The following is a 27953-nucleotide window of genomic DNA, read 5'->3' as shown; positions in this document are numbered from 1 at the left end:
TTGCTTCCATTCAGTCACAAGAGCATTAGTGAGGTTGGGCACTAATTGTCATGCTGGGGACTGAAATGTGACTGAAGTAACACAAACATAGACACAGGCATACAAACACATAACATACGCACTATAAACACACGTACACATGGACTTTGTGTTGTATATATGTGGTAGTGGAGTATGGGCCTGAGGCCACACAGTGTGTTGTGAATTCGGTAATGAATGTATTGTAATGTTATTAAAATTGTATAACTGCCTTCATTTTGCCGGACCCCAGGAAAAGTCACTGCTGCCTTTGCAGCAGCTAATGGGGATCCATAATACAAATGCTGAAACAGAAAAGGGCCTTCCCCAAACTGTTGCCACAAAGTTGAAAGCACAGAATCGTCTAGAATGTCATTGTATGCTGGAGCGTTAAGATTTCCCTTCACTGGAACTAAGGGACCTAGCCCGAACCAGCCCCAGACCATTATTCGTCCTTCACCAAACTTTATGGTTGGCACTATGCATTCGTGCAGGTAGCGTTCTCCTTGCATCCGCCAAACCCAGATTTGTCCGTAAGACTGCAAGATTGTGAAGAGTGATTCATCACGCCAGAGAACGCGTTTCCACTGCTCCAGAGTCCAATGGCAGCGAGCTTTACACCACTCCAGCCAACCCTTGGCATTGTGCATGCTGATCTTAGGCTTGTGTGAGTCTGCTTGGCCATGGAAACCCATTTCATGAAGCTACCGACGAACCGTTCTTGTGCTGACGTTGCTTCCAGAGGCAGTTTGGAAGTCGGTAGTGAGTGTTGCAACCGAGGACAGACGATTTCTACACGCTTCAGCACTCAGTGGTCCCGTTCTGTGAGCTTATGTGGCCTACAGTACCACTTTGCGGCTGAGCTGTTGCTGCTCCTAGACGTTTCCACTTCACAATAACAGCACTTACAGTTGAATGGGGTAGCTCTAGCAGGGCAGAAATTTGATTAACTGACTTGTTGAAAAGGTCGAACCCAATGACGGTGCCACACTGAAAGTCACTGAGCTCTTTAGTAAGACCATTCTACTGCCAATGTTTGTCTATGGAGATTGTAGGGGTGTCCACATACTCTTGTATATATAGTATTAACTTTTTTTTAACCATTTCTAAATTAATTTATTTAAAGCTTGCGTCACCACTGACACAAACCAAACAACAGTACATACACACACATTGACATTCAGTCTTTATAGATCCAGTACATAAGAAAATATACTTTCAACAATAATTAAGCAAGACTATGGATTTATAAAATTAAGTAATAATTCACACTGAAAAAACATTGGCAACTGAATTACATTTTTAAAGCTGGAAAAATGCTTCAAATAAGACATCTTAATAAAAACAAGTATTAGAAAACAAACTAAACCTTCACCATAGTACCTATAGAGGAAATTACATTTAGTAATTTTTTTATGTGGTTTCATGAGCCAACCTAAATTCAACATGTAATATCAGCATCTTTTTTTCAGACTACTTGGTTTCCTTCTTTTGCTGCTCCCTACCACCTCTCTCAGAGCGATGTTGTTGGAGTGGAAGCTGTAGTGGGCACTTTAACAGGATGAAGCCCCAGGGAGGGGGCTTCGTCTGGATGGGGAGGACTCTTCTTTAGGGCCTCCAGTTTCTCTGTCAGCTTGGTGAACAGCTCCTTTACCTGGTCACTGCTCTGTGGACACCAGACAAGCAGAGAATGAAGAATATGGAAATACGGTAGTTATGTCATAGGGCCAGGAGCTTTCCCATGGCCCTGACAATGTGACCTGACTAGGAAAAACTCTGTTGTAAGCCACATGTAATTGTCAGAACTGTAAAACGTAAGGTTACTTGATGTAACCCCAGCTCTATGATATGAGTGAGGAGTCTCACAAAGGGTATCGCCTGGGGGTGGAGCCAATCTAGGAAGATCCAAATATAAGTGGCTATAATACGCTCTCATCTCACTTCTAAGTACAGTTGAAGTCGGAAGTCTACATACACCTTAGCCAAATACATTTAAACTCAGCTTTTCACAATTCCTGACATTTAATCCTAGTAAAAATTCCCTGTCTTAGGTCAGTTAGGATCACCACTTTAGTTTAAGAATGTGAAATGTCAGAAAATTAGTAGAGAATGATTTATTTCAGCTTTCATTTCTTTCATCACGTTCCCAGTGGGTCAGAAGTTTACATACACTCAATTAGTATTTGGTAGCATTGCCTTTAAATTGTTTAACTTAGGTCAAAAGTTTCAGGTAGCCTTCCACAAGATTCCCACAATAAGTTGGGTGAATTTTGGCCCATTCCTCCTGACAGAACTGGTGTAACTGAGTCAGGTTTGTAGGCCTCCTTGCTCGCACACGGTTTTTCAGTTCTGCCCACAAATTGTCTATGGGATTGAGGTCAGGGCTTTGTGATGGCCACTCCAATACCTTGACTTTGTTGTTCTTAAGCCATTTCTCATGCTTGGGGTCATTGTCCATTTGGAAGACCCATTTGTGACTAAGGTATGACTTCCTGACTGATGTCTTGAGATGTTGCTTCAATATATCGTCAGAAGTTTCCTTTCTCATGATGCCATTTTGTGAAGTGCACCAGTCCCTCCTGCAGCAAAGCACCCCCACAACATGATGCTGCCACTCCCGTGCTTCATGGTTGGGATGGTGTTCTTCGGCTTGCAAGCGTCCCCCTTTTTCCTCCAAATATAATGAGGGTCATTACGGCCAAACAGTTATTTTTTTGTTTCATCAGACCAGAGGACATTTCTCCAAAAAGTACGATCTTTGTAGCCATGTGCAGTTGCAAACCGTAGTCTGGCCTTTTTATGGCGGTTTTGGAGCAGTGGCTTGTTCCTTGCTGAGCGGCCTTTCAGGTTATGTCGATTTAGGACTCGTTTTACTGTGGATATAGATACATTTGTACCCGTTTCCTCCAGCATCTTCACAAGGTCCTTTGCTGTTGTTCTGGGATTGATTTGCACTTTTTCGCACCAAAGTACGTTCATCTCTAGGAGACAGAACGTGTCTCCTTCCTGAGCGGTATGATGGCTGCGTGATTCCATGGTGTTTATACTTGCGTACAATTGTTTGTACAGGTGAACGTGGTACCTTCAGGCGTTTGGAAATTGCTCCCAAGGATGAACCAGACTTGTGGAGGTCTACAATTTTTTTTTTAGGTCTTGGCTGATTTCTTTTGATTTTTCCCGTGATGTCAAGCAAAAAGGCACTGAGTTTGAAGGTAGGCCTTGAAATACATCCACAGGTACACCTCCAATTGACTCAAATGATGTCAATTAGCCTATCAGAAGCTTCTAAAGCCATGACATTTTCTGGAATTTTCCAAGCTGTTTAAGGGCACAGTCAACTTAGTGTATGTAAACTTCTAACCCACTGGAAGTGAAATAATCTGTCTAAACAATTGTTGGAAAAACTACTTGCGTCATGCACAAAGTAGATGTCCTAACCGACTTGACAAAACTATAGTTTGTTAACAAGTAATTTGTGGAGTTGTTGAAAAACGAGTTTTAATGACTCCAACCTAAGTGTATGTAAACTTCCGACTTCAACTGTACATGTGGTCTTCCTTACGCAGAGCGTGAAGGGAAACAGTAAGACACCTCACTCATAATATCATAGACCCTGGGTTACGTCAAGTAACCTTATGTAGGTAGGCCGTCATTGTAAGTAAGAATTTGTTCTTAACTGACTTGCCTAGTTAAATAAATAAAAAAATGTAGCCAACTCAAGTAGAGCTCCTAATCTCTCCGAAGCCAAGTCTAGACAGGATCAACCCTCAGAAGTCCCGACAGTAAGCACCGTATGCTCTAATGAGGGCACAGTGATGTCCAGTTGGTATGGGGGGGTAGCCCTGCATTACAGATCTCTTGAACAGAGACGCTTTGAACAATGCCCATGATGCAGCCATTCCTCTGTTGGAGTGAGCACTCAGGCCCTTCGGAGGTTGTAAACCCTTGCTGTTATATCCCAGTAAAATAGCCTCCATCATCCGATGGGATAAACACTTGCGAGAAATTGGTCCCAAGAAACAAAGAGCTGATCGCTCTTTCATAGGGCTCTCGTCCGAGCATTTAGATATAAAAGGGACGTACTGGACACAAGCAGTGGAGACGCTCATCCTCCATGGAGAAGGCCAGTGGGTGAAAGGTCAACAGCTGTAAAGTGAAGTGATAAGCACAACTTACTTCAGGCACAAAAGCGGGGTTAGGATGAAAGGTAACTAACCTTGGATGACTCCAGGGCAAAGCTCAGGCACTAGTGGTGGACTGACAGAATGTGCAATTCCCCACCTGTTTTGCGGATATAAATGGCTAAAAGTAAAGCAGTTTTAAACGAGAGAAATCAAATTTCCATGCTTTCCAGCGGCACGAACGGCTGCTGTGAAATGGCCTCAAGCACAGCAGAAGGGTCCCAGGATGAGACTAGCCGTTTGGGTACTGGGCGCCCTTTTAAAATGACGGACGAGGTGGTACTTCCCCACTGTACCATTGTCGAAGCCTATGTTGAGGCCAAGTACACCGTTGCAGTGTAAAAGGCTTGTCCTTGTCCAAAAGGTCCTGCAGGAGGCAGAGTAACTCTGTAATTGAGCAAAGAAAGGGAAGGATCTGTTTCTGATCACACCGTCTATCAAACACACCTCAGTGCTTGTTGTGTAGTGCGAGTGTAGACGGGGCTGTAATGCTCTGAAGTCTCCACGACTTTCAGCGGCAGGCCTATCGCATTAAGATTCATCCTCTCATGGGCCAGGACCAAAGAGCTGGTCGAATAGGAGCGACAGATCTGCTAACCAAAGCCGTCCTGGCCAGAAAGGGCCTATCAGGATGAGAGACCACTGCTGTTCTGACTCTGGAGGGAATCAGACAGAGGGGGGAAATGCATAAAGCTGTACTCTTGGCCATGGGTGTGCCAGCGCATCTACCCCATGTAGCGCATCATTGCTTGTCATTGAAAAGAACAGCAGGTAGTGTGTTTTTTTGCGTGATGCGATCTACAGACGCCTGTCCTTATTTCTCCCATATTCGGGCCACTATGTGGGGATGGATAGGGGATTCCCTCTGGACAACAAGTCCGCTCCTGTGTTCATTGGGCATGGGTCGCGCCTGGGGCATTGGTCACGCTTAACAAATGGTGATGTGCGCTGCTCCACAACAAGTTTGTGTGGGAGGCGCAGGGATTGGGTGCCACCCTGGCGGTTGATGTATGCCACTGTAGTCCTATTGTCCTTTCTGATCAGGACGTCACAATTCCGGAGAAAAGGCAGAAAGTGCTTTAGGGCCAGAAGTAGAGGTCGACCGATTATGATTTTTCAACGCCGATACAGATTAAATCCAACGATTTTTATATATTTGTAGTAATGACAACTACAACAATACTGAACACTTATTTTAAGTTAATACATAAATAAAATCTATTTAGTCATTTCGCCTAACATTATAGAACGTGAACTTTCTCAGATAGCTGATGAGGACCCGTAAGTCCAATATGAGGCGCTGCCCTACCCTTCTTGGGAACCAGGAAGTAACAAGGGTAGAAACTGCTCTGGGCTTCTGCTGCTGCTACTACTCTGATCTTCCTTTTGCTCAACAGAGAGGAGATCTCCTGCTCTAGTAATTGAGTCGCCAGTCACTACAGAAACCAACATTCTGATCTAAGTTTGGCGGTTCTCTGGTGAACTGAAGTCGGTAGCCTCTCGTAACCATGGATAGAACCCAGGGATGGAAGTGTAGCAAGTGGATCACTGCCGTAGCACCCTGTGGTCCTCTTTTGGTTATATGTTCTGTGCTCCTGGCGAAATACTTTGGTGCAACAGTGGTATTTTTATCTGAAAAGGCAATAAATGCACACGAACGGGGACAGTGCTTGTGGCAACTGAAATCTTGTCTTCCGGCCTCTGACTCAACTAACAAGGGTGTTGAGGGGAACACTACGGTATGGAGGACACTCGGGGGAGGGGGGGGGTCTGCTCAATCTTTCCTGTGCTTTGATATAAAAACGATGGGCCGCTGCACTGGGGAACGCGGTCTGGTGGAGCAGACGTGCCCGTCCTGCAGTCTTCAGCCCAGGAGGGGGCAGGGCCGAACATCGTGTGAACCATGCACTGCTCCCCTCTGCCGCTGGGGAGGGACCCCTAGGACCGTTTTCCCATCTTTCCTCCAGGGGAATCGTTGGGGCGGGACCTTGAAACATCTACTGTAGCTCTCCTTGACAGGCCATCAGTGAGCGGTAACGTACAGTGCCCTAACAGAGCATGCTGCGGACACATACACCATCTGGAGGATGCTAAGCGGGCGAAGGCTAGCCGTGAGCCTCGACACTGAGAAGTAGTTTTTGTTGTGAGCTCAATCCTCTCGACGAGAAGCTGCTGGCCTATGCTTGGGGTCGGAGTCCTTCATTGTCCACCTGTGAACAGGTTAGCAGGAAAGCAGAGGTCATAGTCGCAGCGGAGTACTTCATTGTCCACCTGTGAACAGGTTAGCAGGAAAACAGAGGTCCAAGTCGATCGTTAGGAGAGTCGTAGAGGATCTACATCAAATCCGTGAGGAAGACGAAAGAAGTGAGATGAGAGCGCATTACGGCCACTTATATGGGAAGTGGAGTGTCTACAACAATCATGTTGTGTGATTGGATCTTCCTAGACTGGCTCCGCCCCCAAACACCCACCACGTAGTGTGAGCGACATACAAAAAAAATGTACATAGCCCCAATCATTGATCTTATGTGGTTAATATTAAGTTTTCATGGGAAAAATGCATGATTACACCATTAGTTATTCAGGTGTTTCAATTAAAGATGCATGAAAGGTTTTGGATAATTTACGGCAGTAATTTTGAAAGCAGCGCTCACGAGCCAACCCGGATCTCTGAAAATTGTGCACAATTGTTTACATCATCATCCATTTAGTATCATATCGTGCAAATAAAAAATGAAATAATCCTGCAATCCCAAATTGCAATTTTTACAATGTGTTACAAATTTGTAAGTGCTCAAGATCCCGTTCAATCTCCTTTGGAACCTATTTCATGCAATATGGCAGTTTGCCCACCTGTTTTGAGGGTTCCAGGGTTTTCACTAATGTCTCCACACTAGATGGCAGCACTTTCTGGTGAAGGTGAAGCAACAGGCGTAGGTTGTGTCTGTGGACATTTTCTTTACTGGAATACACATAAAAATATGTCAGGGAGTAATGGCTTATGTGAGATAAAGGTAAAATATATGACCATTAGTACAGTACTCTACCTCAATTTCACACATTTCATAAATGTTTAGTAACATTTCCATTAATTTCAAATGCAATACTTGCAGTAATCTCCTGTATGTCCCAGGAAAAGACAGACCTGGAGAAAGCGGTGAGGAGGAAGCCATCAAACACAGCAGAGCAGAACTCCTCAGTCCCAAACTCATCAGAGAGCAAGGTGAGATGTGCTGTCAGGAGGTGCAGGAAGATGTCCCCAAAGGCCATGTCGTTGTAGGTCTCCACTGCAATTACATGATAGAGACAAAACAATGGTGAGAGCCAGGTTAACAACAATTTACTATTTATTTATTTCTACTAACCTGTGGCAAAACAAGTGCAGAACCTACCCAATGCGGGAAGTAACCTTTGTAAGGCATTCTTGTTCCTCTGCTTGGCAATGTGGAGTGCGTAGTACAGACCCATCTCACAAGCCACCCTGTTCTCATGCAGGTACCTAGGGCAGGGGAGAACTTACTTTAATCAAAGAGGGTCCTCATTCAGACCTGGGTTCAAATACATGTGTATTTAAACATGTTATTTAAATACTTATTTTCTGTGTATTTTAGTATTTTCAAATGATGTGGCCCTAAATCAGCCACTTCTATTGCAAGTATTTTTTTTTAAATAATTATATAAAATAGCCTACTATTTTAAAGTATTTTAAATACTTATTTCAAATACTATTTTTAAATGAATGGGAGTCAGTGTATTTGAGTATTTTCCAAAACTTTCCAAGTGCATTTCCGAATACATTCCAATACTCAACTACTTGTCTTTACTTAGTTCCAAATATCTTTGAAAGTAATTTAAATGCCCTACATAGTATTTGAACCCAGGTCTGTCCTCATTAAACATATAGCAGTTTCGTGTACACTGTAAATAACACTGATCATTTCCATGTATATTTTAGAATATCAATACTATTTGTTTTACATTCTACATTTTTTACATGATAATGTTCTTAATGTCAACAGGCATGCCAAGTCTACCAAAGTAACATTCTAACCCCTTCCCCAGTGTGACATCCCATCCCAGTAATTACTTGTTGAAGTTATCAGGCAGGGCTGTGGGGTAGGAGAGGGAGGTCTTCTCCTCACTAGGGAGTTTCTGCTCTACAGTGAAGGTGTAGTCGTCCACAAGTACTGACAACATGGCTGGGAGAAAACGGGTCACAACTTCCAGTTCCTGAGAGGGAAGGAATCAAATATGACGAGTCTCTGCCCTGGCTGGTTATGTCACATCTACGCCATCTAGCTGTAGTTCATTGTATTATTATTATTCTTTTCCCCGTTTTTCTCCCCAATTTTGAGGTATCCAATTGGTAGTTACAGTTGTCTCATCGCTGCAACTCCCGTACGGACTTGGGAGAGGCGAATGTCGAGAGCCGCGCGTCCTCCGAAACACAACCAAGCCGCACTGCTTCTTGACACAACGCCCATTTAACCCGGAAGCCAGCCGCACCAATGTGTCGGAGGAAACACCGTACACATGGCGACCGTGTCAGCGTGCACTGCGCCCGGCCCGCCACAGGAGTCACTAGTTCACGATGGGACATGGACATCCCTGCCGGCCAAACCCTCCCCTAACCCGGACGACGCTGGGCCAATTATGCGCCGCCCCATTGGTCTCCCGGTCTCGGCCGGGTGCGACAGAGCCTGGACTCGAACCCAGAATCTCTAGTGGCACAGCTGCGATGCAGTGCCTTAGACCACTGCGCCACTCGGGAGGACCTAGCTGTAGTTCATTGTAAAGAGGTTGTTTTCCTGCTCTGCGCATCAAACTATTGTTGCTGTGCAGCTCATAAGTAATGTAATACAGACAGGTAAACTCACTGAACAAAAATAAGTGATTATAAAATAATACTAATGGAAAGAAGTGACTGCATACCAATCGAGGCTCTTTAAAGACCTGGCTGTCAATCATATCCCAAGCACCTTGTCCAAGAGACAGCATTCTGAGTAACAGCATCAGGTCTGGACTGTCCTGTTCATTGACACAGAAACATCTCTTTAGTAGTGGCAATAGGTTTCCACATAGCATCGACAGAATATGGAAAGGGACACAAAAATATATAAGGCCACGAATGACAACATTGAATGTCTTACTCTGGGTAGAGCATCCTGGCTTAGCAATTCTTGCAGGTTTCGGACCGTACTCAAAACCAGGGTGTTACTGGCAAATGGGTCACACAGTATCATGGACAGGTCCCTGGAAAGCAAGAAGACCCTTAACATTTTTGTCACATCTTTTTATTAATCCTAAAATGGTGCAATAATACATGTTCAATCACATTTCCTCCATTCTTCTTCTCTCACCCAAGTACTTCCTCCTGTCCTTTCTTCACTCCATCCAGAAAACCTTGCAACTCCCGGGCTCGCTTGGCATCCACAAACTTCTCACGGATACAGGCATCCAAGCACCAGGTGAACTGCCAAGATATAGACGTACAGCACTCTGCACAAGCATGCAGAACATTCGCCAACGTATTTGCATATATTTGAAATCAATACTATTCCTGTCTGCCTACAGAAGGCATGCTGTACACATGAGTTTGGGCATACCTTGTGGCAGGAGTCTACTGAGCAGATCTCACTGATGTCCAGGTCATGGAGGGACATGAGCAGCTCTGCACGCAGGGTGCAGTAGTGGACATTACGAGTACGCAGGAAAAGTGTTCGCAGAAACTGGAGCACCATGTCATATAGTTTCACATTCTTCCCAATCATCTGGGTCAGTTTCAAGACTACCTAAACAGAACAAATTCTTATTGGAATGTGAACAGAATCTATTGGGAGTCAAAAAGTAATGAAAAGGTCCAGATGTACTGGGGTGGCTCACCTCTCCTTGGCGTCTTGCTTTGGGGGAGGGGCTGAAGAAGTTATGCAGAATGGAGAGATCGCTGCTGAAAAGTGCTGCCTCCTTTGCCACGATATACTGCTTGAGTAAGGGCGAGACCTCATCTCCGAAGAGAGCCTGGTTTTCCTGCCAGATCTGCCTCTTCACCTCAACAGCACAGACCTTATACAGTTCCTTATCAGCCATCACAAGCTTCAGCTTTTTCTCTGGTACCTGTTCATAGGAAAATAAACACTCAATCAGAACATACATTTCAAACACTGAGCTGTGGTAGAGATCAAGGTGCTTTGGAGAAAGAATCATGTAAAACAAGTCACTTCTTATGGCTAATGCGATTTGCAAAGAACTATATATTTAAAAAGAAGTGCATTCACTTACAGCTAGAATAATTCAATTGGTAAAACTGCCACATTCGTTTGGGATATTGAAACAGCAAACAACAAACTCTGTTTTTTCCCCCCGCCTCGGACATCATTGCACAGGAGATTGAACAGCAGAGTACGTACCTGTTTTACCATGCTACCGGAGGTGCCTCTCCTCTATTCTAGCAACAAAACTATAACAAAGGAGCTGGGGCGAACAGTGGAGCTGTTTCCCCTAATGCAGATTGGATTTGAAGGTGGTAAGACCAAGACTTGCCTTTGGAAGATGCTTCAGCACCTGCATGACCACTGGCTGAATGGAAGGCATCTTCACCAGAGGAAAGCTCTTCTCCAGCAGCTCTTTAAGTTTACCATAACTGTAGAGGGAGCAGGAATACCCAGAAACTCAATGTCTAAAATACATGTACAATGGTTGATGATTTCTCTATGAAGACCTGCTGTTTACTAGCTTAGATGTCGCACCGGTCCTCATCCTTGCCCTCCGCGATAGTGGCGACTCGCTCCATCAACTTGTCACGAAGCTCGTCAAAGACAGACTGGTGAAACTCCAACCGAGGAGTTCCGTGAAGGTCCAGGAAGGGAAGAGCTGACTGAAGAGTTGGTAACAAAATGCCATTTTCTGTCTGCAAAACAACACAGCCCAGACACACCAAAGACAGACTGATGAAGGTGAGATAAAAATCAATGCACTGACATGGTGGTGTTACTCATTTGATAATCATTGCAGGGATAATTGTGTAATCTAACATTACTCATAGAGCATGCTTACCAGGGTTGGGTGGGTTACTTTCTAAATGTAATCTGTTACAGTTACTATTCACCTGTATAGAATTGTAATAAGTAACAGAATTTGTTGGAATACCCAAACTCCGTAACAATCTAATTACTTTCAGATTTCCTTTCCCTTAAGAGGCATTAGAAAAAGACAAAAGGATCCATGAGTCTACATAGTGGTCTCAGACTTGAGGATCAGACTTGCTCAAGTGGAACAAACTTAAACTTGTGCCATTTTTCATGCTGAATTGAAAATCATTCAGGAAAACAGAAAAGCTGTCACGGTATTTTTTTCACGAACATCCTTCCTGGATTTAAAAGTAATACAAGAAGTAATCTAGTTTAAAAGTATCTGTAATATGATTACAATAATTTAGCTGGTAACGTAAATATTACAGTTAAAAAAAATGTGTAATCAGATTACATGTACTAGATGGTGAGCTGTAGCAAGCCATTAACTTTAGTTTTGAGATGATCAATCTATGTCGAGAGAGGAGCTGGTTTTTACATAGTGTATATTCCTTCTGATACATTTCCATTTGTTGGCAATGTCAATTCTTGCACATTTTTTCTAAATACTTACTTTTATGTTCATTAGCTGGACAGCCAAATGAGCCGACTACTAACCTGTAAACCAATCAAAACTTGTTCGCTATCCAGATACCATCTCTGCTGATTACGTCTGCCAACCACACTCTCTGTATCTAAGGTACTAAACACAGCTGGTAACAGCTCGAGAGAGTCTTTACTTATTTGTAATCTAACTAATCTATAGGGAAAGTAGTGTAAAGCTAATACAGTCATCAAGGCAGGGCCCACTAATTTCATTCATACTGACAAATAAGAAATGCCACATTATCCGTCGATAGCTAGAGTAAGATGATTGGAGAGCAACCTGCATCAGACTGCTAGGATGTTCATTTTCTAGCACACAAACTACATTCCTTTGTCGTGATCATTTATTTTATTCATATGTGGCCTGAGCACACAAATGATCCTAGATAGAAGGGGGAAAACTGAAGCATGCGTTGATGACAGTTCTACAGTCTCCATCAGAGGCCTGGGTTTTTGGCATAGATGGTAAAGCTCTCATTTCTGGACTGTAACATTGTGCCCCCCACTGACATATACAGTGCATTCGTAAAGTATTCAGACCCCTTGACTTTTTCCACATTTTGTTACGTTACAGCCTTATTCTAAAATAGATGAAATTTTATTTTTTCCTCATCAATCTACACACAATACCCCATAATGGCAAAGCAAAAACCTAAGTATTAAGATCCTTTACTCAGTACTTTGTTGAAGCACCATTGAAATCGATTACAACCTTGAGTCTTCTTGGGTATGACGCTACAAGCTTGGCACACCAGTATTTGGGTAGTTTCTCACAATCTTCTCTGCAGATCCTCTCAAGCTCTGTGAGGTTGGATGGGGAGCGTTGCTGCACAGCTATTTTCAGGTCTTCAGGTTGAAGTCCGGGCTCTCGCTGGGCCACTCAAGGACATTCAGAGACTTGACCCGAAGCCACTCCTGCATTGTCTTGGCTGTATGCGTAGGATCGTTGTTCTGTTGGAAGGTGAACCTTGACCCCAGTTTGAGGTCCTGAGCGCTCTGGAGCAGGTTTTCATCAAGGATCTCTGTACTTTGCTCTGTTTATCTTTGCCTTGATCCTGACTAGTCTCCCAGTCCCTGCCGCTGAAAAACATTCCCACAGCATGATGCTGCCACCACCATGCTTCACCGTAGGGATGGTGCCAGGTTTCCTCCAGACGTGACGCTTCGCATTCAGGGCAAAGAGTTCCATCAATGCATCTTGTTTCTCATGGTCAGAGTATTTAGGTGTCTTTTGGCAAACTCCAAGCGGGATGTCATGTGCTTTTTACTGAGGAGTCTGGCCACTCTACAATAAAGGCCTGAATGGTGGAGTGCTGCAGAGATGGATGTCTTTTTGGAAGGTTCTCTCATCTCCACAGAAGAACTCTAGAGCTCTGGCAGAATGACCATCGGGTCTCTGTACCCAATAAAATGGTGAAATACTATTTGGAATGTGTTCGAATGCATATGCATGAAATGTACATTATGGAAATGATGGATACCGCCCAAGCCCAGTTGAATTATGGCTGGGCGATATGGCCGGGCGATATGGCCTAGAAATCTAGATTTTTTTTTCAATCTTTATTTTATTTAAATGTTCTCCCTAAATATGCTTAGTTGTACAAATAAAGTCAAATACACTGCATTTCAAACAGTTAGCAATAAACTAATGAATTAAGGGCTTGTGAAATTATACCTAGGCTAAATATTTATTTTATTTTTATTTCACCTTTTATTTAACCAGGTAGGCTATCTGAGAACAAGTTCTCATTTACTGCGACCTGGCCAAGATAAAGCAAAGCAGTGAGACACAAACAACAGCACAGAGTTACACATGGAATAAACAAACAAACACTCAATAATACCATAGAAAAAGTCTATATACAGTGTGTGCAAATGAGGTAGGATCAGGGAGGTAAGGCAATAAATAGGCCATAGTGGCAAAATAATTACAATATAGCAATTAAATATAAGCCTTCCACAATCACAAGACCTATTAATAATTTTACCTGCTTTTTTTGCAATAACTGATCTGGCTTTCAAGTTGGTCTATGAAAATGCCCTTTTTGTTAGATATTTTACCAGAACTATGCATAACGCACATTCACCTCTTGTAGCGGGCATAATAGAAAATGAAGACAGGTCTTAAAAACAATCTTTCAAGCACAAGCCCACGTGCAAGTGAGTAAGCAGCTCATCTTTATAGGAATCGTCATATTTCATCTTTAGCCAACTTCGATCTATTTGCTAGCTAACAAGGCAGAACAGTTGAATTGTTATGAACACGCCCTTCTTTCCATCCGTCTCCAACTATTTGAACAGCATGCTAGCCTGTCCACTTTGTTCTGATGTTGAAATCAAGCGGCCTACCTTATTTCTCCGAATGAGAACGAGTAGCCAATTCCTTATATACATTTTGTTTTATGCTTATTGCAAATTTATGAAACACAGACTAGACAGCTACTATAACACTTTTTGGCTAAAATGCTGCTAGCGGTACGCTGTGCGCCACAAACAGTAAATTCATTGAAGCGTATAAATTCCTCTTCTCGCCTGCCTAAGCAAGTTCTGTCTGATTCTGGCATCATAACTCAGAAACAATGGGATAAGTGATGCTTTTAATCATCATTTTATCTCGGCAGGCTTTGTATTAGAGAGAAACGGTGGTTTAATTGACCCTGGTCAGTCAATCAACTGTTCTTCCCTCTGCCAGCCTCTAGCTGGCTCGATGGTTAACCCATCAACTTCCAGTGAATCTTTGTTTTCATTTCAACAATTTATTATCTGTGACGTGCTAGATGCCTTGCTTAAGATCGGAAGAAAAAATATATACTTTTTTTTATTCGCTGATATGCTTGATCCATTTTTGTGGCAACTCTCTGCCCCTCTGATTGCTGAATCATTAACCCATATTTTTAACCTGATTATTATATCTGGTACTATCCCCAAGGTTTGGAAGGCTGCCCTTCACAAAGGGTGACCCTTGTAACCTAAATAATGAACACCCTATTTCTAAACTTTCTTGCCTAGCTAAAATATTAGAATGTGATTACTTCTCAGGTAAGATCTTTCTTATCCTTGAAATGTACCCCACAGTTGACCAGGCTCTATCTGAACTACAGTCTGTATTCATTGTATTACAGAAAAAAATCTGAAATTAGTATTGAATGCAGGTAAAACTTAATATTTTGTACACTCAGTGAATATTAAGGAAACCTTTCCATGACATAGACTGACCAGGTGAATCCTCGTGAAAGCTATGATCCCTTATTGATGTCACCTTATTGATGTTAAATCCACTTAAAGCAGTGTATATGAAGGGGATGAGACAGGTTGAAGGAAAATTTAGGAAGGTGTTCTTAATGTTTGGCGGACTCAGTATATGTTGTTCTCTAGAGCACATAAAAATAACTGACTGACTGATGACGAATAACTAATAAATATTCCCCAGGGTCGGATTACATTGCAAAACGGTGTGGACTCTCCTGGGGTGCATTCCGTGCGCCAATTATGTTGCTAAACGTTTTGCAACAGAAACAGTTTACTGCAAATGCTCTTCAAATCATATAAAAGCTGCAGGGTTCTTAAACGGAAGTAGTAGTTATTTTTTAAATTGTATGGTTTCCACGGGTTGCCATTCCAATCTGAGTAATCTGCGAAGTGTTCTGCACAAATTGCACATCTCGATTATTCCCTGCTCTAAAGTGGAGTGAAGTCTGCAGGGTTCTTTCTTCCAGACACTGTTGCAAAACGTGTCTTAAACAGAAGCAAACGGAACGGGGAGGGACCTAACTGAATTTGTCCAATTTAAACTCCGCTTGGTTTTTAAATTGTAAACGGTTTCCGTAATGAATACACCCCGGAACTCAACAGCGTTAGGATTAAACATTTCTGTTGACAGACGAAACAGAATCGGTGTAATGAATACACCACTGGTATTCGTTGCAAAACGTTTTCCGTTTGAAATACACGACTTGAGCACTTTGACTTCATCCTGGGTTTGGCCGGTGTAGGCCGTCATTGTAAATAAGAATTTGTTCTTATTAACCGAGTTGCATTGTTAAAGGCTCTGGTCCACGCGCATGCGCACTCATATTTTGGAGAAATTAGAAGGCGCGAATAGAGACATGTTCTAAGTAACTCTAGCAGCATCTTTACTTTGGTAGTTAAGTTACGAACGTTTACTGAAGCCATTCCCAAAACAAAATCCCCCCCGTGGGGTGATTTATTTAACGATTGATTCAGGGCGACCGTGGAAGCGCTGCTGAACGATGCCCTGGGTCATTGCTAGCTAACGTTACGTACTAAACAAGGCTAGCTAACGTTATTTGAATGACCTACGGTGACTAACCACTAACTTAACTGATATGTATAGTAACCAATAAACACAATACATAGTTTGAACCACTACACTGTCGATACGCTAGTATCAACATGCTTTTAGTCCTGTTTTAACTAGTGTTTGCTGGCTAACATCAGGTTAGCTTACCTGAAACTGGTCAATGGCTTTCAGAGGCTCTGTGCAGTTGGTCAGTGTTTCTTTTAGATCCTCGCCATTAGATATCCCAAGCTCAGGCAGACCCGCAAACATTTTCTTGTGTGTACGATAGAACTAGCTATATTAATCAAATAAACACAGGGCTAATAATACAATACGTTCATGAATGAATGACTACAAGTTCCCAACTTTGGTTCTTGGCAAACCAAAGATTATGAATAAATAAAGATAGTTCAACTGTGGCAGTTTACCCCCCCCGAAAAAGTCCGTTCCGGTCTACATAACTGAGTGTCTCTCCCATAGACGCCATAGCCGCTGGGTCTGGTCTACTTAGGGTGCATTCGTAAATTGTCTCCAGTGTGTCAGAGTGCGCCGCTCTGGGTCGTTTGTAAATTCATATCGCTGTTAAATGATCAGTTTAGAGCGCACACTGGACGCTTTGGCCGAGGAGAAGGGTTGATCCGGGAGTTCTGACCTCAAAAACAGCAATCACACACCCAAGCTACTGGCTAAAGTTGGCTAGCTTCCTAGCTACTTAAAGACACAAACAAGAGAACACCTCACTGACCATTTTACTCGCCCAAGCAGAGTTGGTTTTGCTGTTTTCATGTCATATATGAAATTGTATTTGTCACATGCGCCGAATACAACAGTGAAATGCTTACTTACAAGCCCTTAACCAACAATGCATTTTAAGAAAATGCAAAATAAAAAGAGATAAGAATAACAAATTAAAGAACAGCTGTAAATAACAATAGCGGGGCTATATACAATGGGTACCAGTACAGAGTCAATGTGTGGGGGCATCAGTGTTGAGGTAATTGAGGTAATATGTAAATGTAGGTAGCGTTATTAAAGTGACTATGCATAGATAATAGAGTAGCAGCAGCAAAGGAGGGGGGGGGGGGGGGGGGGGCAATACAAATAGTCTGGGTAGCCATTTGATTTGCTGTTCAGGAGTATTATGGCTTGGGGGTAGAAGCTGTTTAGAAGCCTCTTGGACCTAGACTTGGCGCTCCGGTACCGCTTGCCATGCGGTAGCAGAGAGAACAGTCTATGACTAGGGTGGCTGGAGTCTATGACAATTTTTAGGGCCTTTCCTCTGACATCACCTATTATATAGGTCCTGGATGGCAGGAAGCTTGTCCCGGTGATGTACTGGGCTGTACGCACTACCCTCTGTAGTGCCTTGCGGTCGGAGGCCGAGCAGTTGCCATACCAGGCAGTGATGCAACCCGTCAGGATGCTCTCGATGGTGCAGCTGTAAAACCTTTTGAGGATCTGAGGACCCATGCCAAATCTTTTCAGTCTCCTGAGGGGGAATAGGTTTTGTCATGCCCTCTTCACAACTGTCTTGGTGTGCTTGGACCATGTTAATTTGTTGGTGATGTGGACGCCAAGGAACTTAAAGCTCTCAACCTGCTCCACTACAGCCCTATCGATGAGGATGGGGGGGCTCGGTCCTCCTTTTCCTGTAGTCCACAATCATCTTCTTTGTCTTGATCACGTTGAGGGAGAGGTTGTTGTTCTTGCAGGAGGGGACTGAGCACACACCCCTGAGTGGGAGGGGACTGAGCACACACCCCTGAGGGGCCCCCGTGTTGAGGATCAGCGTGGCAGATGTGTTGTTACCTAACCGTACCACCTGTGGGCGGCCCGTCAGGAAGTCTAGGATCCAGTTACAGATGGAGGTGTTTAGTCCCAGGGTCCTTAGCTTAGTGATGAGCTTTGAGGGCACTATGGTGTTGAATGCTGAGCTGTTGTCAATGAATAGCATTCTCACATACAATTAAAGTCGGAAGTTTACACACACTTAGGTTGGAGTCATTAAAACTCGTTTATCAACCACTCCACAAATTTCTTGTTAACAAACCATAGTTTTGGCAAGTCGGTTAGGACATCTACTTTGTGCATGACACAAGTCATTTTTCCAACAATTATTGATAGACCGATTATGTCACTTATAATTCACTGTATCACAATTCCAGTGGGTCAGAAGTTTACATACAATAAGTTTACTGTACCTTTAAACAGCTTGGAAAATTCCAGAAAAATATGTCATGGCTTTAGAAGTTTCTGATAGGCCAATTAACATAATTTGAGTCAATTGGAGGTGTACCTGTGGACAGGGGCGAAAATCTGATATCAACTTTGGAGGGGACAATTACATGACATTTTCTCAAGAGCAATTCCTGAGGGGGACACCAAAAGTAGTGCTGTAACACATAGCCTACATTGTAATATGGTAAATGTATATTGAGGAACCAAAGAAATAAGGTGTTTGCCGTACTCCTAACTACCGGTACCCAAAACTACACAACTAATCACAACAGCAATACCATTGCCTTTAACAAATCTTAGTTCAGTCACCAGTTTAAGTTGAGAGTGGGGGTATCCATGGCATTTTCCAATTATGTTCCTATTTTACAAGTCAAAAAAATTGAGAACCTTTCATAATGTTGCCAAACAAAGACTCAACAAACTTACCTGAGACTCCCTGTCTCTGCCAGTCTGTCCCTGCATATCTGTCCCCAACTCTGCTGTCTGTGTGCCATCTGTTGCCTGCTCTGCCTAATGACATCATTGTGAAACATTTCCATTAGAATTTTCTTTCTTTCTTATGAACATTTTATCAACTAGTCTTTGAGATATTAGGCTACTAGGGTTCTTACTATGCGTTTTGGTGTATTGAAAAATACTCTGATGTCCGTCTTTTATTTTTCTGCCATTTTTCTACCTGGCTGGCTGGCTGGCTACACACACACACACACACAGTGTGTAGGTTATTTACAGTAGGAGATGGGCTTCTATCATCTTCTATCATTCTATTTGGGCTTCGATCTAAAAAGGTAGCTAGCAAATGTGAAACGGATTAAAATGACAAGAGTTGACAGCTGTATGAGTTCACCTTTTACACAACATATGCTGCAACCTTTTGTAATTGTAATAGTTTGTTTCATATTGGCTGGCTTCCAACAATAGCTGAATTTGCAAAGCTAGCGAGCACCAATTCAGTTTCAGTGGTGTTTGCTATAATCTTTGCTACCCGGGTTAAATAAAAGTGAAATTAAATAAAAGTTCCCTTGCGACAATTTAGCTTTTGCAACGAGACCATTAAATATATTTAAGACAATGGTAGAAGAGAGTGTAGTTCTGTTCAGTTTGGACTTCAGTTTATCGCTAACCTTATCACAGGGACTGAAGCACTAACTTACATCATCTGCATGCTGATCATGGAATAAGTTGACGATAGCAAAGATTCCATCTTTGACGACGCCACATAAATGGAATAGGTACTAGCTAGCTTAATAGTTAATATTTGCGCGCTAGCTCTGCATATTCAGCTAGTGTGTGTGCACGATTGACTGGATTAACCTTAAGTCAGTTACGTTCATTGAGTGCCTTTCAGACAGTAGACACGACCCCTCTGTTACCTTGCCAACTAAGGAACTGGCAGTGGATCAAACCATTGTGAGGCAAAGGGTGGGGGGGGTCGCAATCTTTTGAAACTTAAAAACGCGCTATTAAGTGTCTATAATCAGCACAATTGCTTTCATTGCGTATTATTAATATTATTTAAATTACATAGTTATGTTTCAGTGATATATTGGGGGGGACTAATCATATTTTTCCCAGGATGGGGGGGTCGTGTCCCCCCCGTCCCCCCCGGGATTTCCGCCCCTGCCTGTGGATGTATTTCAAGGCCTACCTTCAAACTCAGTGCCTTTTTGCTTGACATCATGGGAAAATAAAAAGAAATCAGCCAAGACCTCAGAAAAAAATTGTAGACCTTCCAAATGCCTGAAGGTACCACGTTCATCTGTACAAACAATAGTACGCAAGTATAAACACCATGGGACCACGCAGGCAGCCATCATACCGCTCAGGAAGGAGACGCGTTCTGTCTCCTAGAGATGAACGTACTTTGGTGCGAAAAGTGCAAATCAATCCCAGAACAACAGCAAAGGACCTTGTGAAGATGCTGGAGGAAACAGGTACAAAAGTATCTATATCCACAGTAAAGCAAGTCCTATATCGACATAACCTAAAATGCCTCTCCGTAAGGAAGAAGCCACTGCTCCAAAACCGCCATAAAAAAGCCAGACTACGGTTTTCAACTGCACATGGGGACAAAGAGCGTACTTTTTGGAGAAATGTCCTCTGGTCTGATGAAACAAAAATAGAAATGTTTGGCCACAATGACCATCATTATGTTTGGAGGAAAAAGGGGGACGCTTGCAAGCCGAAGAACACCATCCAAACCGTGAAGCACGGGGGTGGCAGCATCATGTTGTAGGGGTGCTTTGCTGCATGAGGGACTGGTGCACTTCACAAAATGGATGGCATCATGAGGGAGGAAAATGATGTGGATATATTGAAGCAACATCTCACGACATCAGTCAGGTCGTTAAAGCTTGGTCGCAAATGGGTCTTCCAAATGGACAATGACCCCAAGCATACCGCCAAAGTTGTGGCAAAATGGCTTAAGGACAACAAAGTCAAGGTACTGGAGTGGCCATCACAAAGCCCTGGCCTCAATCCTATAAAAAAATGTGTGGGAAGAACTGAAAAAGCTTGTGCGAGCAAGGAGGCCTACAAACCTGACTCAGTTACACCAGCTCTGTCAGGAGGAATGGGCCAAAATTCACCCAACTTCTTGTGGAAGGCTACCCAAAACATTTGACCCAAGTTAAACATTTTTAAGGCAATGCTACCAAATACTAATTGAGTGTATGTAAACTTCTGACCCACTGGGAATGTGATGAAAGAAATGAAAGCTGAAATAAATCATTCTCTCTACTATTATTCTGACATTACACATTCTTAAAATAAAGTGGTGATCCTAACTGACCTAAGACAGGGAATTCTTACTGGGATTAAATGTCAGGAATTGTGAAAAACTGTTTAAATGTATTTGGCTAATGTGTATGTAAACTTCTGACTTCAACTGTAGGTGTTCCTTTTGTCCAGGTGTGAAAGGGCAGTGTGGAGTGCAATAGAGATTGCATCATCTGTGGATCTGTTGGTGCGGTATGCAAATTGGAGTGGGTCTGGTGTTTCTGGGATAATGGTGTTGATGTGAGCCATGACCAGCCTTTCAAAGCATTTCATGGCTTCAGACCTGAGTGCTACGGGTTTGTAGTCATTTAGGCAGGTTACCTTAGTGTTCTTGGACATAGGGACTATGGTGGTCTGCTTGAAACATGTTGGTTATTACAGACTCAGACAGGTAAAGGTTAAAATTGTCAGGAAAGACACTTGCCAGTTGGTCAGCCCATGCTCGGAGTACACGTCTTGGTAATCCGTCTGTCCCTGCACCCTTGTGAATGTTGACCTGTTTAAAGGTCTTACATCGGCTGTGATCACACAGTTGTCCGGAACAGCTGATGCTCTCATGCATGTTTCAGTGTTACTTGACTCGAAGTGAGCATAGGAAGAGATTTAGCTTGCCTGGTAGGCTCGTGTCACTGGGCAGCTCTCGCCTGTGCTTCCCTTTGTAGTCTGTAATATTTTGCAAGCCCTGCCACATCTGACGAGCATCGGAGCCAGTGTCGTACGATTCGATTTTAATCCTGTATTGACGCTTTGCCTGTTTGATGGTTCGTCGGAGGGCATAGCAGAATTTCTTATAAGCTTCCGGGTTAGAGTCCCGCTCCTTGAAAGCAGCAGCTCTACCCTTTAGCTCAGTGCGAATGTTGCCTGTAATCCATGGCTTCTGGTTGGGGACTGTAGGTACAGTTACAGTCACTAACGTATAGAGCGTTAGCGACTAACTGTGCTGCTGCCAACATTTCAAGAACTTTTTTTTTTTTGCCGACATTTACTGACACTGGTCAGACTCAACAGGTGTTGAGAGGTTTTAAATTCATAATTTATTCTGCGCTCTGGCACACTCAGACGTGAGTGCTCTGAAATCGGAGTAGATAGAGTGAATTTATGAATGCACCCTTAGTTGACTTTCATTGAACCAGGAAAAAAGACAGCGAGTGGTGTGTCTCGCTTCATCTTCTGTCTCTGACAATTGTTACGGGGAAACTATTTTCAAGCCACTTCAATAACAAGATTAGTAGAGCATTTTAGCTAACCCTAATCCTTTTCCTAAGTCTCCTAACCTGCCACTCTAATTATCCTAACCTACTGCTTAAATTCTCCTAACCTGCTACAAAAAGCAACTTTCAGTCATAGCTGTACTCCCTCTAGTCAGAACATAGAGAGGACTCATCTTTGTATCTGTGCTATTATAGTATCTGTGACAGCAGGGCAGCAGCATTGAGGCTCTCAATTTTGAAGTAGTCCACTTTCTTCTTCACAATGATCCCTCCTGATTGGACATGATCTCTTCGATCTTTCCTTGGTCAAAATGACAGATTATCAACAGGGAAAAAGCAATAAACATTGCTTATTTAAAATGACATGACATTCTAGCAATGAATGTCACACACAGTCCTGAGTCCTGAGTCAACACAAAGTCTAAAAACAGCATAGAAAGACAATTCATGAATTCAGATGGCTCACTTGCATTTCAGTGTTGTAGAATATGCAGGTATACTTTATAGAGGTCGCCCGATTATGATTTTCCAACGCCGATACCAATACCGATTATTGGAGGCCCCAAACCCCCCCCCCCCCCCCGATACCGATTAATCGGCCAATTATTATTATTTTTTTGTTGTAATAATGACAATTACAACAATACTGAATGAACACTTATTTTAACTTAATATAATACATCAATAAAATCAATTTAGCCTCAAATAAATAATGAAACATGTTCAATTTGGTTTAAATAATGCAAAACAAAGTGTTGGAGAAGAAAGTAAAAGTGCAATATGTGCCATGTAAGAAAGCTAATGTTTAAGTGCCTTGCTCAGAACATGAGAACATATGAAAGCTGGTGGTTCCTTTTAACATGAGTCTTCAATATTCCCAGGTAAAAAGTTTTAGGTTGTAGTTATTATAGGAATTATAGGATTATTTCTCTCTATACGATTTGTATTTCATATACCTTTGACTATTGGATGTTCTTATAAGCACTTTAGTATTGCCAGTGTAACAGTATAGCTTCCGTCCCTCTCCTCGCTCCTACCTGGGCTCAAACCAGGAACACATCAACAACAGCCACCCTCGAAGCAGCGTTACCCATGCAGAGGAAGGGAAACAACTACTCCACTTTTTTCGCAAATGCGCTTGTTAATCAACATCCGTTTGTCGAAGTAGGCTGTGATTCAATGAAAATTAACAGGCACCGCATCGATTATATGCAACGCAGGACACGTTAGATAAACTAGTAATATCATCAACCATGTGTAGTTAACTAGTGATTATGTTAAGATTGATAGTTTTTTATAAGTCTAATGCTAGCTAGCAACTTACCTTTGCTTCTTGCTGCCCTCGCGTAACAGGTAGTCAGCCTGTTAATCCTTGTGGAGTGCAATGTAAGGCAGGTGGTTAGAGCGTTGGACTGGTAACCAAAGGTTGCAAAAATGAATCCCCCCTGAACAAGGCAGTTAACCCCCGTTTCTAGGCCGTCATTGTAAATAAGAATGTGTTCTTAATCTGACTTGCCTAGTTAAATAAAGGTGTAAAAAAATATATATATATATTATTAAAAAATTAAACAAATTACAAAAAAATAAAAATAAAATTCGGCCAAATCGGTGGCCAAAAATACCGATTACCGATTGTTATGAAAACTTGAAATCGGCCGTAATTAATCGGCCATTCTGATTAATCGGTCAACCTCTAATACTTTAATCACAATAGGTTGTTGGTACCTTAATTGGGGAGGATGGGCTCATGGTAATGGCTGGAGTGGAATAAGTGGAATGGTATAAAATACATCAAACACACCGTTTCCATGTGTTTGGCAACATTCCATTTACTCCATTTTGTCCATTATTATGAGCCGTTCTCCCCTCAGCAGCGTCCTTTGACTTTAACCTCTGATAGAATCGTTTGGAATTACAGTGCATGCCATAAAATCACTTAATCATTACCAAAAGTTGTACAAAGTATTGTATGAATGGCAATCAATACATCTGACTACAAATGAAATATACATCTCGTCAATTTGGATATGCTTTTCTCCTGTAGCCTCCTCCTAAAAAAATGTGACATTGGAATGATTGAAACTCTAAGGACTCTATTTTAACAAACCAAACACTAACGTAAATCTAAGTGCACTCTCGCGGTGCAGTTGAGTTCTGGGTGTCAAAAATATTATGGGTGTCAAAAATATTATGGGCGTAACGCCTGGCGGTAGCGTAAAGAGGCAGGAATGAATTAACACGTTGAATGTATGACGAGGGCTTGACCACTCACTGGCCAATGAAAACCAACTCCGAAGCTTTCTGCGGTTGCTTCAAGTTGTGTATTTACGCTGTTTGATGTTCTGTTGTCATAAACTCTGGCGGGAGAGCATGGATGTTTGTCCTATCCATTGAAAATAGGCCTACTATTTTATTAAATAGCATGCAGTAACTCTATAATAGTCCTAGTTATAACAAATGTTTATGTATCCAGTTTTTCATATACCTTTTTAAAAACAGTTATTGGCTTCAACATGAGAATATTGTATTTGAATTTCGGTAGCCTATAGCCTAAATTACATTGCATATCTGAGCAATAGACATTGCCCACCAAACGTAATAAAATTAGCCTACCTTCGCCGTTGATATGGTCTGTATGGTGACTTTACCTTTACAATTCTAAACGTGGCAAACAAACAGTCAAATATTGGTCTCCCTATAGGCAGACAGGTTGCCTCCCACAATGTATCCGTCCACCTAGGGTCGGGTTTACGAGACTTGGCAAATATCAATACAATAGCAGATTCAGTACCACGGACAGCGAACATAATTCAACAGAGGACACTGGAAGATAATTTTTTAACAAAATGATAAACGAGAAACAAAAATCATTTTTAACAACTTGATGTTTCTAAATAGGCTTGACATCTTTCATTCCATGGGCATCGCACATGTCTACACCTTTCACAGGAGCTGGACATAAATATTAACCAATATAATGAAAAAAGGGGTTGACTGTTTTGCTGCTCCCAAAAGTGATATTTTACTTTAACATTGGTGATATGCTTTTCTATTGATTAGGATACTGTGCACCTCCGCTGGCGAAATCCATGCCATAGACAACTGCCCTACCGCTAAGACCAGCTTTTGTTCGATATTTAAATATCCCCACAGCACTGCCTAAAATTGGCACTTTTGCGCACTTCAAATATTTCCATCCCTTCCACCACAGTGCAAGCAAGCTGATATAAGACAGGTCAAATAACAACCCTGGCGCAAGGGTTTGAAAATAGCAGAGCGGCTGCTTTAACGGGTCGAACATTTTAAAAAGCGTGAGTTTGAGAATTGCGCAGCCAAAAAAGTGCATATTCTGACTGGGGAGAAAATAAACCAAAATGTGTCCTGAAGACATACTTAGATGATTCTGTCACTGCCCTTCTTCTTTTGGTAGGTCTTAAGTAGAAGATATCCAGCCACAATGAGGATGAGTAAGACAAATAGGAAGATGAGACAATACCAGGCCTTGGGGGGGCAGAGCCTTCCTCAGTCCCATGCTCTCCCCTGGCAAAAGACTGCTCAGACACAGCATGTAACCCAGCGCCCAGCCAATAGAGGTGTCTCCTGCCTGCACTAAATAAGAACAAAAACCCACAACTGAACTCCTAAACATATGTATAGTCAAGTGGTACATAAAAAAATATTGAAATTGCTCTTATTGCATTTACATTGCATTTGTATTGATTGTTTTACTTTACTTTCTCTGAAAAGAGATTTGAGGGAAGGAGAGCTCATCAAAGCCATAGCCTTGGAGCATGAGCACCTGGACAAAGACAGAGACTGCACAGTAATCCTGTAGAAGACCCTTCTGGTCGGGGGCCTTCACTAGCATCTGTTTACGTGGAGGGGGTGGGGGTTAGAAAAATATCACTAAATGTTCATTTCTACAAATTCTTATTATTCCGCTTATTTTTTGTAATTAATACACAAACATCAGCAGGACATTTTCATAAGTGCTCAGAAAGTTCAAATGCATTAGATCAGCTCTCCTTTCACTCAGATGATAATCCTGTGCAGTGCCCCAGGGAACTTAATTAAGGCTCACTCTCACAGCCTAAGGGGTGGATATTTCCTTCCTTCCTACCACTTTTTATTTTTTATTTATTTAACTAGGCAAGTCAGTTAAGAACAAATTCTTATTTACAATGACAGCCAAGGAACAGTGGGTTAACTGCCTTGTTCAGGGGCAGAACAACAGATTTTTACCTTGTCAGCTCGGGGATTTGATCTAGCAACCTTTCGGTTACTGGCCCAACGCTCTAACCACTAGGCTACCTGCCAACCCGGCATTCAACATTAGGGAGCACATCCACCCTCTAATGTTATTTGCCTCAGCTGCTGTAATACGATATTTCACTTTACTGCTAAAATGTGAGAATGGGAAAATGTGTTTTAGCAAGAAACCCATGTATATTAGATAAATCGTCTAAGAATAGCCGGAGTCAGTCAGCCGAGCCCAGCAGTTCAGTGCAATACCTCCTGGAAGCTCATGTTGCAGACAGTGCGGGCGGCTCCCTCCAGTAGAGTAGGAGACGTGACAGTGATGCCAGTTGTGCGCTGCAGGAACATGTGAGTGTAGAAGAAAGCAGAGAAGGCCTGTGGAGAGGAGGATACAAGAGATTGCTCAATCTGCCCCTTGACATCGGAGCAATAAACAGACAATTATCTTGTCCCATAAATCTCATGAGGCCACTGTGGGCTGTTTGTCTACATGCTTTGGCTTACAGTGAACAAGCCTATGAATGAAAATGAAAAAATAGCTTATTATTCTTACAGAATTTCTGAAAAGAAATTCATCTGATTGTTAAATAGCTTGAACCAAAGTATGTCACAAAATATTAGGATATTATGTATATTTGAATTAAAAATGGAATCAATTCTAAGAAACAGTGAACCATAGATTGAACCCGTGATTGATCTTAAAGTGTAATCCCTGCAAGGGGATCCTCCTCACCATGAAGCTGCCGCTGACGTTGGGCTGAAAGACTCCATCAAAGGAGAACTTGGAGAAAGAGCACCTGTCGAAGGAGAAGAGCTTGGACATATTGCCAAGGCACTGCTGGTAATTCCCAGTGCCCATGACTGTCAGGAAGACCTGGGGGCTGTAGGGAGAGGGCCTTTGGTCTGCTGTGCATGGGGAGTCAAACACCTTGTCCAGCTTCATGGAGACATTGAAACCTGCTGGATAGCAGGGATGTGATATATGGGGCCCAGCACCTTGAGTCTGAGAGACAGAGCAGACTAAAGACATAGCTCTGTAGTCATATCGTGATGATGAGTGCCTATACAGTATGCTCTATTTTAGCCTAACATTGTTCTGTTGTTTTAGCATTACTATGCACTTTGGTTTGTGATGTACTCAATCATTCTGCATTTGTGATACTACTGTGTTTTAAGAGAACGTTAGTTACCTTGACCAAGTGAGCCAGCAGTCTGCGTAAGACCTCATCCCTGCCGTAGCACAGGAAGCTCTGTGTGTAGGGGTGGTAGTCTCGACCATAAAGACGCAACTCCATGA

The 27953-nt window shown here is 42.5% G+C and overlaps 1 protein-coding gene across 3 annotated transcripts; it reads right to left on the bottom strand.

Moving 5' to 3' along the window:
* Positions 1-1191: 1191 nt before the first annotated feature.
* On the bottom strand, positions 1192-27936 carry LOC106585434 (negative elongation factor B). Of its 3 annotated transcripts, none has more exons than XM_082968617.1 (15): positions 27847-27936; positions 27390-27613; positions 26912-27031; positions 10946-11106; positions 10740-10839; positions 10083-10313; positions 9806-9991; positions 9560-9672; positions 9350-9452; positions 9132-9227; positions 8287-8429; positions 7592-7698; positions 7345-7486; positions 7053-7161; positions 1192-1684 (listed from the first exon to the last, which is right to left on the bottom strand). In XM_082968617.1, exons 2-15 carry the CDS (start codon positions 27597-27599, stop codon positions 1532-1534), a joined length of 1974 nt encoding a protein of 657 aa, XP_082824743.1. In that variant the 5' UTR covers positions 27600-27613; positions 27847-27936; the 3' UTR covers positions 1192-1531. The 3 variants fall into 3 exon arrangements, with proteins under 3 accessions (XP_082824743.1, XP_082824744.1, XP_014027098.1); XM_082968618.1 differs by having other exon boundaries at positions 27390-27616; positions 27847-27933; XM_014171623.3 differs by lacking the exons at positions 26912-27031; positions 27390-27613; positions 27847-27936 and adding an exon at positions 16341-16895.
* Positions 27937-27953: the final 17 nt, after the last annotated feature.

This window comes from Salmo salar, chromosome 24, assembly GCF_965601325.2.
Source record: "Salmo salar chromosome 24, fSalSal1, whole genome shotgun sequence".
NCBI classification, from domain to species: Eukaryota; Metazoa; Chordata; class Actinopteri; order Salmoniformes; family Salmonidae; genus Salmo; species Salmo salar.
The sequence above is the reverse complement of the archived record's forward strand: the minus strand, read 5'-3'. Positions and strand labels throughout refer to the sequence as shown.